At 38.7% G+C, this 16,338-nt stretch overlaps 1 protein-coding gene across 7 annotated transcripts in view; it reads left to right on the forward strand.

Moving 5' to 3' along the window:
• RBPMS (RNA binding protein, mRNA processing factor) overlaps positions 1–16,338 on the forward strand; it is a 169,697-nt gene that overhangs the window by 66,098 nt on the left and 87,261 nt on the right. For 4 of the 7 annotated variants that reach the window (XM_042934449.1, XM_042934442.1, XM_042934444.1 and 1 more), the window contains 2 exons: positions 12,399–12,476; positions 15,456–15,494. In XM_042934449.1, the coding sequence (XP_042790383.1) occupies positions 12,399–12,476; positions 15,456–15,494 (117 nt within the window). Of the gene's footprint in view, positions 1–2,318; positions 2,427–2,979; positions 3,015–3,173; positions 3,232–12,398; positions 12,477–15,455; positions 15,495–16,338 lie in introns of those variants that run through there. The other 3 variants (XM_042934445.1, XM_042934446.1, XM_042934447.1) reach the window with 3 other exon arrangements.

The following is a 16,338-nucleotide window of genomic DNA, read 5'->3' on the forward strand; positions in this document are numbered from 1 at the left end:
TATACTATAAGAAGTAATACAGAGAGATCCTGTGTGCCTTTTCCCTAATGATACATCTTGTAAAACATCTTGTAGCACAATATCACAATCAGGAAATTCACATTGATGGAATCCACTCATTTTCTTAAGATTTCCCCAGTTTTGTGTGTGTGGTGTCCTATGTAATTTTATCACATGTGCAGGTGTGTGTATCCACCACCACCGTATTTAAGATTATATAGATTAGCCCCATTACCACAGGGAATCCTTGTCATTGCCTTCATAAAACTGCGTATCCCCCTCCACCTCTTAGTCCTCCTTTGTCCTTAACTCTTGCAAACTCATTTGCTTTTCATCTCTGTAATTTCATCATTTCAAGAATGTCCTATAAAAAGAATCAGGCAGTATGTAACCTTTAGGAATTGTTTTACTTTTTACTCAGCATAATTCCCTTGAGATTTATCTATGTTTTTTTGTATTAATAGTTTATTGCTTTTTATTGCTGAGTGATATTCCATGGCAGAGGTATACCCGTTTGTTTAACCATTCACCCTTTAAAGGAGATCTGGCTTATTTGTTTGGTAATTATGAATCAAAGGTTTCTGAATATTTGTGTACGGGTTTTTGTGTGAACATAAATCTTCATTTCTCTCGGATAAAAAGACTCAAGAGTGCAATTGCTAGGTTGTATAGTAATTGCTTTTTTTTTTTTTTTTTGGTAAGTTTATTTCTGAGAGAGAGTGTGCAAGTGCACTTGCAGGGCAGGAGCAGAGAGAGAGAGAGAGAGAGAGAAAATCCCAAGGAGGCTCTCTGCTGACAGCATAGAGCCCAGCTTGGGGCTTGAACTCAAAAACTGTGAGATCATGACCTAGCTGAAATAAGAGACGCTAACTGACTGGGGCACCCAGGCACACACCGGTAATTGCATTTTTTGCTAAGAAACTGCCAAACTGTTTTCTAGACTGTGATTGTACCTTTTTATATTCCTGCCAGCAGTGTATCTAAGACATAGGGTTTCTTCACATCCTTTCCAACGTTGGTATTCTCTTTATTTTTGTATCCGATGAGAGGATTCAATCCACGATGAATGTTAAGCAAGTGGATGATTTAATGAATTTTGGATACTAATCGAATGTATAATGTAGCTAAGATATTGTATACAATAAAAAGTAGTGATTAAACAAATCAGAAATGTTCTCAAATTGAGTAACTTGAATGATGCCACTTAATTCATACTTTCAGTTTCCCGTAAAAGTAGGTAGGAAGAGGGCAGATGTTGTTATGTCCAAATTAAAGATTTTAGAGATTGATAATTTGCCTAATATCACTTCAAAATTTGTTTTCTCCTTGATAGGAATACTTAAACCATTAACCTTGATACTTTTTAAAATCTTTAATAGAACGAAAAGAGATTTCTCCTTCCTTCTTTGTTTAACGCTTGTCACATGAGGAAGTAGGAGTTGAGGATGCATGACCAGCTGGGGGGGTAGGGTGCTGGCCAGAGCGGAATTTGCTCCTGGCCTTCTAAAGAGGTAGAGAGATTGGTAATAAAAGGGACTCTAAGTCACACTTTTGAGGTTCATATTGTGGAAAATACTTAAGCATGTTACTTCCTTTTACTGTGCAAACTTTTTACCTTTCGCCCATTTTAAGCCTGTGTGTAACAGTTGCATGATAATATTATCAGTTGCAGCCTCTCTTAGGATTGATTTGCCTTTGGAGCATAAAAATGCATCTTCTTTTGAGTGGTGTAAGCTACTTTAATACAGATAAAATTTTCTGAGTCCTTACTGAGAACCTGGTACTGAACTTGAGGCATTTCACTTCCTATTAATTTATTTAATCCTTCCAGCAAGTTTGTTAAGAAATTACCCCAGAATTTAATGGTTTTAAACATTTGTTATTTCACAGTTTCTAAGGGTCAGGAATTTAGGAGAAGCTATGGTAGGTGGATCTAGCTCAAGTTCTCTTGAGGATACAGTCAGGACATTGTTAGCTGGGGGCTGCAGTCATAAGAAGCGTTGACTGGGGCTGGAAGGTCTTCCAAGATGGCCACATCACATGGCTTTTGACCAGAGGCCTCTCAGTTCCTATCACATGCACACATTTATGTATCTAGTTTCCTGTCTAGGCGAATTCAAACTCTAAATTTTTCTCCATGTTGTCTCTTGAGTATCAGTATGACATGGCAGCTGGCTTCCCCCAGAGCAAATGATCCAAGAGGGACTGCTTCTGTTGAAGAAGCCACAATGCCTTGTTTGACCCAGTGTTTGAAGTTAACAGACTACATGCTACATGCTAACTACATGCTATCACTTCTGCTGTACTCTGTTCATTAGAGGTGAGTCACTAAGTGAAGCCCACACTGAAGGGGAGGAGAATCCAGCTTCACCTCTTGAATGGAAGAGTACAAAAAATGCTGTGGACATATTTAAAAACTGCCACAAGTAGGTACCATTGTTGTCTCTCGTTCCCAGATGAGGAAATTTCTGAATGGACAGATGAAGGTTCATAGCTAGTGAGTTGCAGAACTGGGATTTGAATCCCAGCAGTGTGGTTCCACATAAGTGCTTATTATTTATTGTTTTAGCACATATCCTCTTTACTGTCTTGAGTACTTATCCTGTTGAATGTGTATAAAAATCACAATTTTATTTCCTCATATTCCTCCATATCTGGATGTTCATAAATTATGTGGCTCTCTCTTATGCCTCATTCCTAGTACTGTGACTCAGTTTCACATTTACTCATTTAGTTCCTTATACAAATACTTGGCACCTACTGTTAAGTACTAGGATGCTCACCACTATCATATGGGGAAGAACATTCAGTTTGAAGGCGAACTGACTTGGCATCGAAGAATTTGAAGTGTATATGGAGTCATTTCTCACAACTACACATGGGGAAACCAACTTTTTCCCACAGCTTTCTAGTTCGTTAGAACTGTGGTGCATTATGGATGGTTATTAAGAGTGCGCTGCAAACTGAAGTTCACAGTGGGATCAAGTTCCTCAGATGAACTTTATCCACTTAAGGTAAAAAACAAATCTTTTACAGCCCTGGGCAGTGTTGGGACCATAGCCCCTGATTCTGAATTTTTTTTCGGGTACTTTGTGACTACAAAAAACTGCTTGGGATAGCTTTTTCTGTATAGCTGGGAGAGGTGGAATGACTTTTTTTCTTATTTTGTGAAGCAGATCTGTTCAGTCATCTGAACTATGCAGAAGGAGAAAGAAAGGGCTTGAGATTTTGGTAAGCTCTTCTTCCGCTTGTACTTCATTTTGTCAGTGCATGGGAAAGGCTGTATGCGGATAGCCCAGAATAATCTTTCGGACATTCAACTTCATCGTACTCTATAGGATTAAAATCCTAAGGGCAAGTGCACATTAGGGGATTAAAATGCAAACTTCAGTTTACAATACACAGCATTAATGAATATGTTTGAAAATCTTCATGTTTTAGCAATGCAGGCAGTATAATTGAATGAAGAGTAGGATTATGTGGGCTATCCAAGGTTGAAACAGAGTTAGCCATCAGAAAGTTGACTTAAAAGGGACTAAGGGAAGCCAGCATCGATAAGGAGAGGACTAGAGGTAAGAGGGTAAAGCATCCTGATTTTATAAGGAACTTCTTATTGAACTCTAGGAACCTGACAACCATATACTATGTTGGACAGCAACCATGAGCTTCCTAATGGAGTTGAGTTCTTATATGCGCACATTTATGTATGTAGTTTCCTGGGAAACTCTAAATTCCTGACTTGTTTCTGGTACCCACCTCCCTTTGTATCTGACAGGCCTAAGGAAGTTTCTTAATAATGAGGTTAAGGGCCCACATGTACAGACACATCTGCCTATTCTTGGGTAGTTTCAGACCCTAGAAATTCTTGATTTATCTCTTATCCTTTTAGATATATAGCAGACGTGAGGTATGGCCTAGGTTGGACTTTGGTCTTAAGCAGTTGTATAAACCTGGGAGATGATGAGACCATCTGATTGACTATAAATTGACATTGGATTGGGCCAGGATATCTCCTCAGTGAACACAGTGGTGTGGTGTACCCAGTGCTAACTTGCTGTCTCTGTTTCCTTTGCATATTCTGAGCCCTGCACATACGAGTTTATGGAACCATGGTGGTTCTACTTCTGTATGTGCTCCCATGAGTCTTCTTCCTTCTTTCCCTGATCTTACTGGAAACTTTCTGATCACTTTGGCAAAGGTACCCTGGTGTCCAGGGGCCCAAAGTAAGACTCTAAATTTGGTTATTCTATGGATACTGATCTTCTACAACGGGATGTCACTCAGGGCAAACACTAGTGGATCCCTCAGAGCTAGGAAGACTTGCAATATGGATAATTACGTTTTAGATGATCAATCTAAAACTAAAACCTGGGAGTTTATAACAACAACATGGTAATAACTCTTCTATCCCATGGTTAATCGCTCCTTGGTGTCTGTAGCACCCTGGCCTCCTGAACCACAGCGTAACCTTCCCAGGGCTAGTAATGGAATGTGTCTTTAAGTCCAGTAGGGGGCCAGGAGAGTGGAACTTGACCACTTATCCCATCTTGAAATCCATGCCAATAAGAAACTGGAGCTTGACCAAAGGCCGGTCAGTTTCTCTTGAGCTGCAACCAGAATAAAATTCCTGGCAGACCATTTTAATGATTGTGGTAATCCATTTTCATAGTGGCAATACATGAATGTGAAATCATAGCAGGCCAACAAAGCAGCCTTTGGAAATGAGATGACAAAGCCATCCTCAGCAGGATTCACTGTTGGGAGTTTTTTGTTTCAGGTGATGCTTACAGAAGAAGCAAATAATTAAATCCATCAATACTTTATTTAAAGAGAGTAAAATAATCTGTATGTAAAATTTAAAAACCGGGCTCTGAACCTCCTCCCCTGCCTTGTGTGTTAAAACAACCCAGTGCTATGGGGTTTATGCTGCACAGATATGTGGAGCTCTTTAACTTTTCTGTCCCTGAAACCAAGTTTATATTACATGATCTCCCAGAAGAAAGCTGGCACTTCCTTGGGAGTTGGAGAGTGCATGATCCCTGTGTTGTTGTTTTAGTGGGAAGTAGGGTGTTGACAAACCAAGAGACCCTTTTGACTGAAGCGAGGATGGTCCTGCTCCTAGGCCCTTAATTTAGAGTCATTGATGCCTGTTTTTAGTTAGATTTTATTTTTGGTGAAGGTACAAAGAAACACTGACTTTTGTCAGAATTGGAATGTGAAGCAAATTAAATGAATATATATACTTCTGCTGGATCAGGTTTGTCCCTATGGAGCCACAGGCAGAAAAATGAGACCAGCTAAGGACAGAAGGATAGGTTGGACCCAAGGTTCCTATTTCCAAATGAAGGAGGTCTCTGTGGGCTGTGTGTATTCTCTTTTTAAGAAATGGTTTATGCTTCTGAATATTTAAATGCCTATGTGTATAAATACGTAAAATTAAAGTTCTCTGTAATAATTCCACCTTCCCTGCTATTGACAGAACAGTAATTTAGTAAACATTATTTCAGTACCTTTCTTTTTTCTTAAGCATCTACTAACTCATAACAACACTTAAAAGAATTAAACTGGGATTATAGACAAATTCTGGTGTTTGCCTTTTCACTTAATAGTCAGGAGCCTTTGTCAGTAGACCTGGTTATCTACTCATCATTTTAAATGTGCAAGCTAGTAATTTTGAATATTTTTTCAAAAAACCTTGTGGATTGTTAATTCATAGTGGATTTGGGATTTATTTATACAAAAGTATATTTAAATCATTATTAAGTTGAAATGGGAGTGATTTTACTAGTAACCATATATTGATCTCTCTATGTTATTGCGTGTACAGTCCTGAATTTTTGTGATCTGTTTGTCTTTTGGTCTACGTTTTCAGTCTTTTTCGTTTTTCTCCCTTGCTTGTGATTCTTTTTATCTCCTTTCCTTTTCTTTTAAACTTGTCTCTAATAATGTTAACCTTTTCTGCCTTTTTGTCATATGAGTATTTGTCATTTGATGTTGTAACCATACTGATCTAGGTTGTGCCTGGGAAATTTGGTTACCTCCTCTTGTTTACCATGTTGTCAGCCAAGAGGTGTCGACATGCGAGCATTTATTGTCTCCTGTGAATATACAGTATTCTTTTGTAGATTTCTAAAGTAATCCAAGAGAGATTTATAGACTATACACTCTGTGCCTAGGATTATGCTTACTACCAAATAAGAGTACCAAATACTCTAAAACAATTTGAAAGACCTTTGAAACACACAAGTATACTTACAGATAAGAATGGGTACCCCAAAAGAAAGACTTAAACCTATAGCACCTTTGAAAGCTTCTTTTGGAGTTTGCATTTATAGGTTTAAGAATTTGGGTAGGTGGATAGAGAGCTTGCAGGGGATAGATTATCATAGATAGAAGTACCCTATGGGCTTCACTCATTAGAATGATGCAAATTAGTGACTTCCGTAGTTAATCATGAATCATTTAGAAAATGAGAACTAGCTTTTCCCAATCCTGTGAATTTGAGATGTACCTCAAGAGGTCAGCTCAGAGCAGCTAGAAGTGATCCCTAACATCTTATAAACACCTAAAAAACATACACAGAAAATGCCCGTAGGCCTAGAGTCTTTGGCCGCTATGGTGTTTACCAGATAGGGCCGCTGGCTGTAAAGTGTGATTCCTGCTGTGTACTGAAATGAAGCGTTTGTTGGTTTTTATTTTAATGTCTAGATTACCTGCAGGATAATGTGTGTTCTTTGTTAAACATAGGATCTTTCCATTTCAAGGCCTACGTTGACCTTTTTGTCCAGGAAAACACAAACCTGACACAATGACTTTACTTACTAAATTAGAGTTTATTGAAGTCCGTCACTGAAACGTGGCTTGTCTTTCTGGTGGGAACTGGCACTGCCACTGAAGAACACATGGTTAGTTTTATCCAAAATGTAACTAGGGCCTCTAGAGGGAATGCCAGATAAGTGAGCAAAGAAGTCTCCTTGCTCTTACTGTCCAGCACAGGAGATTTCCCCTGGCATTTCTTTCAGTTCTTTTGTGGCAAAGATGAAATCGGAGGTACATCCACAGAATCCATCAGAGTCCCTTTGGGATAGAGCTGTCAGCAGCTTCATGTCTTGCACTTCTATGAGGCATGTTGTGTCCTTGACTAAGAAATGTGTTTCCCCATGTGTCTGATAAAGTAAACATCTGTGATGCTAGAGGCTAGCGCCAGGCACATCTGTATCCACAGACACTTCTGGTATGTTAAGGGCTGCCTTGGACAGTGATTGACCTGCCACAAAGTTCATTTGGTATCATTCATTTGTTATTTTGGGGGACCTTTTTTTCCTGTTTGATCATTTATGTGTCTCAAACTTTTCTTTCACTTTTGGTTACTTTGTGAATGAATTAAGCTTTCTGTTATCATATTTATTTGTATGTTCTGTCTCCTTCACTGGTCCTAAGCTCCCTGCAAGCAAGAAGCATGCTTTTTACCTTTGTGATTTCCACAGACATGGTAAAGACAAATGTTTTGCTATATAATGGTTAAGATAAAAAAAAAAAAAAAAAGTGTGGGGGTGAGAAGAATGGGGGGGAACTAAACTTGTCTTAAAAAAACAACAACTTTTTTTTAATGTTTATTTTCTTTCCGAGGGGGAGAGAGACAGAGCGCGAGTGCGGGAGGGGCAGAGAAAGAGGGAGACAGAATCCAAAGCAGGCTCCAGGCTCTGAGCTGTCAGCACAGAGTCCCCGACGCGGGGCTTGAGTTCACAAACTGCGAGATCGTACCTGAGCCAAAGTCGGATGCTTAACCAACTGAGCCACCCAGGCACCCCCCCCCCTTTTTTTTTTTATATCCACGATCTAGAGCCCAGTCACAAGGAAAAAAGCATGAGTTAGATATTCAGGAAGAGTTTTTTCCATTCATTATCCATGATTTTTTTTTTTAACTTAAATGTCCTAGTCTGAGGAGATCTAAAAAGGATTCAAAGCATGTAGATTCCAAGCACTGTATTTGTGAGCTTTAGTTGTACTCATAAATATATAATGTAACTATTTGAAAATTATTTCTCCTAGCCAATGTGTTTTGTCAGAGGAGAGAATCTCTCTTCAGTGAGAGAAGAGATATCTTGGCAGCTTCTTGAAACAGATTCACTAGATTATAGGAAATGTAACTTGTGTCCATGTGTAAGTAAAATACTAGACATTTTAGTTGCCTCCAGTTTGAACAGAATTACTGCTTTGAGCCTCTTGTCATCTGTGAGTGCATGGCAAGCTTAGGGCTAATGGGAGTTCAATTTTTTTTCATGTATAACACTTTGAGATACTAAAATCAGCATCACTTCTAATTCTGAAATGTTTACATTAAAAGTTTCCTCTGTAAACTTAAAAATTCTTATTGATGTAAATACTGACATTGTTTATAGTTTCCTAAAGAAAACAATAAAAAAAATCTAGGCAGTTCTCCACAAAATAAAGTTATCTAGTACATGCATATCATTAAAAAAAGTATAAATAAGCTAATAAACATTAAAATCACTTCTTCCACCACTCAGGGCTAACCCATATAAATATACCCATTTTTGTGTATATGTCCTGCAAACGCATGTTATACCTCTCAATACATATGTGTGTGGGCTGTTTTACAGAATAAAATCAAACTATTTGTACTTTTTCCTTGAACATTCTTTTTCTTAGACATAATTTTTATTGCATAATACTGCATTTTGATGTAAATGAACCTTTATTTAAAAAAATTTTTTTAACGTTTTTATTTTTTGAGAGACAGGATGTGAGCGGGGGAGTTGCAGAGAGAGAGAGAGAGAGAGAGAGAGAGAGAGAGAGAGAGAGACAGAATCTGAAGCAGGCTCCAGGCTCCAAGCTGTCAGCACAGAGCCTGTCGCAGGGCTCAAACTCAGGAACCGTTGAGATCATGACCTGAGCCAAAGTCAGACACATACCCGACTGGGCCACCTACGTGCCCCTGAACCTTGATTTATATCAAGTCATATTTTGATAACCCCCAGATTTCTATTTTGCTGGTAAATTGTTTGACTTGTAAGTTTGTAAAGTATTTTTCTTTAGAACAATACTATAAATGGTAGTTTACTTTCTAAGTTAACTCCCTAAATTTTAATTAATATGTCACATAGCTAATGGACAAATGGTACTCCAGTGTTTAAACCATAGAATCTGCTTATTACATTATTTCCTTGGAAATCTGTAATCCAGTCAGTACCTGGCATAATGTCAGACATAATGGGTACTCAGCAAAATTTGAGTGAATGGGAGCTGGGATTCCCTCTCTTCCAGAGTGTCCTGGCTAGAGCAGCCAGGGACAGATGGTGTTTACTTACTTGGACTGTGGGAAGAACATTGTTGATGGCAGGGAGGGCATACTGAATACAGGATTCCCTCATCATCTGTGTCTTTGGCAGTTGTCAGTAATTTGGCCTTAGCTTTGGTAAAACAAAGTTCCTGGAAAAAGGAGTCTTTATCTCTGGCAAAGTTGAGGGAGACGGGAGAAGGCAAAAGGTAAATTGAATCTAATCAGCATTTGTAAAACAGTACTATCCAAGAGCAATGGAATACACATTTGTTTTTAAATACACAGCATTTATCATGTTATGGGCCATAAAAGAAGGAATTGAAGGGCAGTTGTTTAAAAATTAAGCCTTATACCTACCATATCATTCAGCTCTTCCACTCCTAGGTAATTAACCAAGAAGAAAGAAAACCTATATCCATACAAAGACTTGTACAAATCGATGCATGTTCATCTCCAAAGCCATTTTATTTGTAAAAGCAAAAACTAGAAATAACCCAAATGTCCCATCAGTTGAATGGATAAATGAACTGTGGTGTATCCATACAACCGAATACTACTCAATAATGAAAAGGAATAGACTATTAACAGTGGATGAATCTCAGAATAGTTATGCTGAAGTAAAAAATCCAGCCAAAAAGAATACATACTTTATGGCTCCATTTGTATAAACCATTGCACCATCCATAATCCTAGTGACAGAAGGCACAGATCAGTGATTGCCTGGGGATGTGGATGGTAGGACAGGGTAGCAGGAAACTTAGGTGATGGATATGTTAATTATCTTGATTGTTGTTCTGGTTTCATAGGTTATAATATGTGGAAACTTATCAAATTGTAGGGGTGCCTGGGTGGCTCAGTTGGTCAAGTATCTGACTCTTGATCTTGGCTCAGGTCATGATCTCACGGCTGGTGGGATTGAGCCCTGCTTTGGGCTTTGCACTGACAGCATGGAGCCTGCTTGGGATTCTCTCTCCCCCTGTGCCCCTCCCCTGGTCATGAATGTGCACGCACACTCTCTCAATTAAGTTTTTTTTTTTTTTTTAATATTTATCAAATTGTAAATAAAATGTACAGTTTATTATGTAGTTGGCCCTTGATCCCTGGGGGGATTAGGAGCACCGATCGTCTGCACAGTCAAAATCCACATGTAACCTCTATCTCCCTTATTAATAGCCTACTATTGACTAGGAGTTTTACCAATAACATAAACACATAGTTTGTATGTTATGTATTTTGTATGCTGTATTCTTACAATAAAATAAGCTGAGAAAAGTTATTAAGAAAATCATGGGGAAGAGAAAATACATTTACAGTACTAAACTGTATTGGGGGGAAAAATGTGCCTGTAAGTAGACCAGTTCAAACCTGTGTTCGTGCGTCAACTGTATATCAATTATAGCACAATAAAGTTATCTAAAATATGAATGAATAAAAACAAGGCCCTCATGATTCTGAGGCTGTTTACATCATCATAGTGTTGATTACACACCTGCATGCAAATGGCATGATATTTTACTGTCTGCTGGGTCAATAAAGGGTCTTGCCTGCTTTTTGCTTCTTCACAACCAGAATCAATAGAAAGTGTTAGGGTTCTAGAAAATCTCCCAGTTTTGCACTGAGGAAAAATTTAGATTTATAGATGGTTAACAATACGGCATTGAATTTTTCTTAAGGTAGCAACATGATTTCTAATGCCGAACTTCATCAAATTGTATCAGCCTGAGTAGAGAAGAATAGAATATGTGGGGGTGGAGTCAAATTTTCTAGAAATAGAGTAGAATGGTGGTTACCAGGGGATCAAGATGGGGGAGACACAAGATGTTGGCCAGAGATTACAAATTTCCAGCTAGAAATTGTAGAAGTTATGGGTATCTAATGCTCAGCACTGTGATTATAGCTAACAATACTGTATTCCTTATACTGGAAAGTCAGAGTAGATCTTAAATGTTTTCACCACAAAAAAAGAAACGGTTGCTTATGTGACACAGTAGCTAACGCTATGGTGGTGATTACCAGTATATAAGTATATTGAACCATTACGTTGTACGTCTTAAACTTCCACAATGTTACATGTTCATTATATCTCATTGTGTGTGGGAAGGTGTAGAAAACTTGACTGAAGGCACACAAAACACTAAAATAAGTAGAAAGAAAACCTGGTGATGATAATTCAGTGATTTCTCCTTGCCAATTCAGTGAACACCAGATTCCTGAGGCATTGACTTTTGATGCCCCCTGTGGTTTGTTCTTCAGATACCTGTTCAGTTTTGGCTTACCCTTCTTCCAGAATATACTGTGCCATCACCCTCTTCATTGCCTTGGTTATTAGTATTTTCTCTGCCTCTGAGTCTTGCCCATTTCCTCTTACACTTTGTGTGATAATATTCTACCTATTCTTTAAGTTCCCAGTCAAATGCTAACATGTTTTTTCTGATCCTCCCAAATGAAAGTGTGTCATCAGTGTTCTGTATTTTGGTAGAAATTAATCACATAATTTGTACCTTAGGCCTCATGGGGTATAGGTCAGTGAAGTCTTCCCTGCTGTTTTGGAACTGAGCAGATGGAGAGTTATGCATTTTGTCTACTATTTAGATATGTTAGGGTTATGCAACAAACTTTTTACATTTATTAAAATTAATTGTTAATGCCGACGAGGGAGAGGCAAGGACAAACATGAAAAACCAAAAGTTGTTCCGATTTTTATTTTGGAACCGTGTTTTGCAGTCATTTGATATAGACCAGACAAGTGGTAGATTTGCTGTTCTCATGACTTCTGTTTTTCTTAAGCTCATATTTTAACTCTGTAGACCTTCTCTTCCCTTCATAGTGTTAGAACCAGGTAGTGGCTAATTGGGAAAGGAGAAATAAGTTTGTAAACTTAAATCAGCCAGGGGTAATTCACTCTGAGTAATTCCATAGAAATATTCAGGAGTTGCTTATTGGCATCTTAATGTTAGAATGTTAGTTGGGTTATGGAAAAAATACGAACTGGGTAGGACTCGTGAAGTATATGAAGGAATGTATTTTTGAGATTACAAGTGATAGCTGTTCTCTGGATTGTTCACTGTCTTGATCACTTCTGTTTATTTTCCAGGTCCGGACCCTATTTGTCAGTGGTCTCCCTCTGGATATCAAACCTCGGGAGCTCTATCTGCTTTTCAGACCATTTAAGGTACCTTTTCTCTTTGAGAAATTATAAACGACAAAAAGTATGTGTATAAGCTTCATGGGGGTTTCTGCAGGAAGAAATGATAGGTTTGAGAAAGCATCTTGTAAAGTGACCTTCTTACAGGGTTGGTCAGTAAAGAAGATTTAATCACTCAGTTCCAGTGTATGGTCTTAGGAATGGCTGAAATTGCCTTTGTCCTCCCCAACAGCTAATCTAGAAAAGTCTCTTTTACTAATGTGGACATGCATCGGACTCTTTGGCATGTAGAGCAGGCTTCGTGTCCTCCCTGTTTATCATCTGCCAATTGGGAGTATTCTTCTGAGTGCAGACTACTGAAAATACCATCAATTACTGTTACTTATATTGCCAGTGCAGTAATATAAGTCAAGCCCTATTCCTACAAGGTTTATTAGTTGGAATACTGTTGTTAATATTATTCTTTAGATATATAAGTTAAGTGTACTTTTAAACTAAGTATTTTTAGACAAAGAACATAACCACCATTACTTTTTCTGTGAGAAGAATGTCCTAAATCTCATACAAAGTAAAACAGAATTTTAAAGAATTACTTGGTATGCTGGGACATCACGAAATGCTTAACACAGTTGCCTGTCCATTGGGACTATCACGATAAAATCACTTTAGAGATAGTTATTTAACGTTGATAGAATTGAGAACGTAACAGGTAATTGGACCACCAAGGAGAAACCTTGAAGGCTAACCTGTGTGCAGGATAAGAGAAAGATGGGGCCGGGTACGTTGTGGGCTGGAGGCCTAGGCCCTCAAGGAGAGCATGTAGAAGTCATGATAAATTCAGGGCTTGTGTCTGAGCTGGTCAGTGAGGACATGTTAGCAGCAGTGCCTGTCCAGGAGCACATTTAGGATTAGGTGGTGGGCCATCTTGATTAATGATGAAACATCCATCCTGTTGAAGCATGACCCCAGCCACAGAGGCAAGACAGATTGAGGGACAGAATTCAGCTTCTCAGGGAGAAGGAGAGAGTAGGATGTGACAGCTGAAAACATCTGGGTAGGAAAGGAAGAAAGAAGGTTGAAGGGGCAGCCAGTTAAAAACCAGCAAAGGTAAGAATCTAGCTTATGTGCTAGGAAGGCACCATGTATTAATAGACCTGCCTCGATTCTGATAGCCATCCCCTTACCCCCTTACTGTAACAATGATGACAGCACAGAGGGAAACAGAAGGGTTAATCATGCTTAGCTGAGAGGAAGTGGGGGAGAAAAGATGATGGTGTGAGGAGAGTGTCAACTTCATAGGATTTCCTGAACATCTTCTGCAGGGTTGCCATTTCTACTGTCTGTCCCTTTTAATTGATTTGATCATCTAAAAGGACAGAATACTGTTAGGTTTTTGTGTGTTATAGAGAGATTTAGCCAGCAAGCTTCTTACATGAATTACCCCCATTGAAATCTCACCACACTCAATTCAGGTGGGTTGGCCTCAGTTTTTCAAATGAGGAAAGTGAAACTTGTATAACTGAATAAATTTTACTCCAGTTCACACATAACAAATGGCAGGGCTAAGATTCAAACCCAAGCAATTTGCCTCTGCCATCCATGTTCTGAACTAGTCTGTGATACTGCTTTTCTGTTTGTGACTTGGGAGCACAATATATCGCTACCCGTGGTGTTGTACTTGAGTGAAATATCCATTTGTCCTTTGCCTCTGAGGCCTCCAGAGTGTTTAAGCCTCCAAGTTTTTCAGAGACAGTGCACCTTGAAAAAGGAAGAGGCAGGACTGTGAATCATGACCTCTCTGGCCAGAAGAGCTCAAGGCCTTTGAGGTAAAATGTTTACAGTAGCTAATTGGTAACATAGTTCTCCGTTGGGAAGATACGAGGAAGAATCAATCCCAACATCCTGCCCAGAAACCCCAACGCTAGAGTCAGGACCCTGGTACATTCCCAACAACCCTCTTTTAATTAAAGTCCCTGGAGGCTGACCCTAGTCTGCAAATCTGTCTTGGCACTGATATGTGTGGTGGTCAATCATGTCAAGTGGTGTTTTTTTCCCCCTTGTGTCATCCATCAGTACAAGCCACCAGCCATTGATTATTTTCAGAAATAAACACACTTTGTTATCCTTATCCTGAGGAGCCAGGAGGGGCGAAGCGAAGGAGTGAAAAGGGAGGGTTTCTATCCTCCTTGAGGATGAGCTGCAGTAAAAAGCCAACAGGGAGTTTTTGCATGTTCCAGTCGGAATAACAGCATGAAAACTGGCTGCTTCAATAAGTAAGCAAAATAACTCAACAGAATTTAGCATCACTACCTGCTAAACTTTTCCTGGCAGTTTTGAAATTTTGCATAAGTAGTTCTACCTAGTACATTCGTAATGTTTTCATGTTATTTTATAGCAAACACATGACCAAGTCATCACATACTTCCTATCTTACTGAATTTACTCCCTTCACTCTCTTAGTTCTGTAAAATGAAAAAGACCTGTTGACAGGAACCCATCTTCCTACTATTATATAATTTCATTGAAAAAAAAAAAAAGGATAAGAAACATAGATACGTGCATAAATTTCAGGATCTGATTTGTTTTAGGCCTTAAGTGTGGAAGCATAGGTAGATGTGTGTGTGCATGCGTGTGTAAAATTTGCTTTCTCAGTTACCTTAAGAAGCATTTGTAAGAAGAGTTAGATGGTCAGGAGTCAAAGGACTCATTTTTACTTGAGCAAGATGCTATTAAAATTGTTTTTTGGGGGGTGCCTGTGTGGGTCAGTCACTTAAGCCTCCAACTCTTGATTTCTGCTCAGGTCATGATCTCATTCGTGGTTTGGGAGTTTGAGCCCTGCTTTGGGCTCTGTGCCAACAGCATGGAGCCTACTTTGAAGGATTCTTTCTCCTTCTCTGACTGCCCCTCCCTTGCTCGCTCACTCAAAAAAAACTTTTTTTTTTTTTTTAATTGTTTTTTTTTCTTATTATCTTTTTTGGTCTAAATTTGGTTCTTCTTAATTTTCAGGGCTACGAGGGTTCTCTTATAAAGCTCACATCTAAGCAGGTAAGAATTTCAAACTTGCATATAAATGATCCAGTTCTATAATAAATTTGAATTGACTTTCTTCAGGAATGTTACTGGGGCTGAGCATTCTCTTTTTTTAATTCTCATTAGGATTTGAGTTTTGTTGTTGACTTAAAATTAAGGGTGAGATTGGTTAGGAATTAGCACAGGAAAATGATTCATATTCCATTGTCTCCAGCTAGGATGTCTGAGGCTGTCCCTGAGGAAAGCAAACGTAATGCCTCCAGCATGGTTATATTGGGATTGGTCTGTATATTCAAAACAAATTATCCAAACCCACTTTATTCCCAATTCTTCCTTTAAAAAAACAAAACAAAACATATAACAGACAAAATTTCGCAGTGTATAAATATCTGTTGATGAGGACTCATGCTGTCTTTCTTGTGTTTTAAACTGCTAAAATCAGGCATAGTCCCCAAGTCTAGAGTGGAGCACAAAAGGTGCAGAATGGAGGGTGGCAATCCATGACCCTGATAGCTTCTAGAAGCTTCTTGAAGATTTTTAACTATATGCTTCCCCCGCCCCCAAAATGCTGAATACCTTACTTAGCATGCTCACCTCTCAGAGTCACTTTTCATCTCTCAATAAGATATTCTCTGATTCATTATAAATAAGCTGTGTTGCAAGCATCTTTCTGGACTAGAAGTCCAAAGGGATTATCACTCCTCTCTATTCAGTTGGAACAATTTGGTTTACCCAGCTAGTTAAACTTTTTTAAGGTATCCCTTGGGATTTGCCATGGAAATGCATTTTGTAAATTTGATCATGCAGTGAGAGTACAGGGCTTTTATCATTGTGTCATTGTATTCCTTGCACTTACAGT

This window comes from Panthera leo, chromosome B1 (genome assembly GCF_018350215.1).
Source record: "Panthera leo isolate Ple1 chromosome B1, P.leo_Ple1_pat1.1, whole genome shotgun sequence".
Taxonomy (NCBI): domain Eukaryota; kingdom Metazoa; phylum Chordata; class Mammalia; order Carnivora; family Felidae; genus Panthera; species Panthera leo.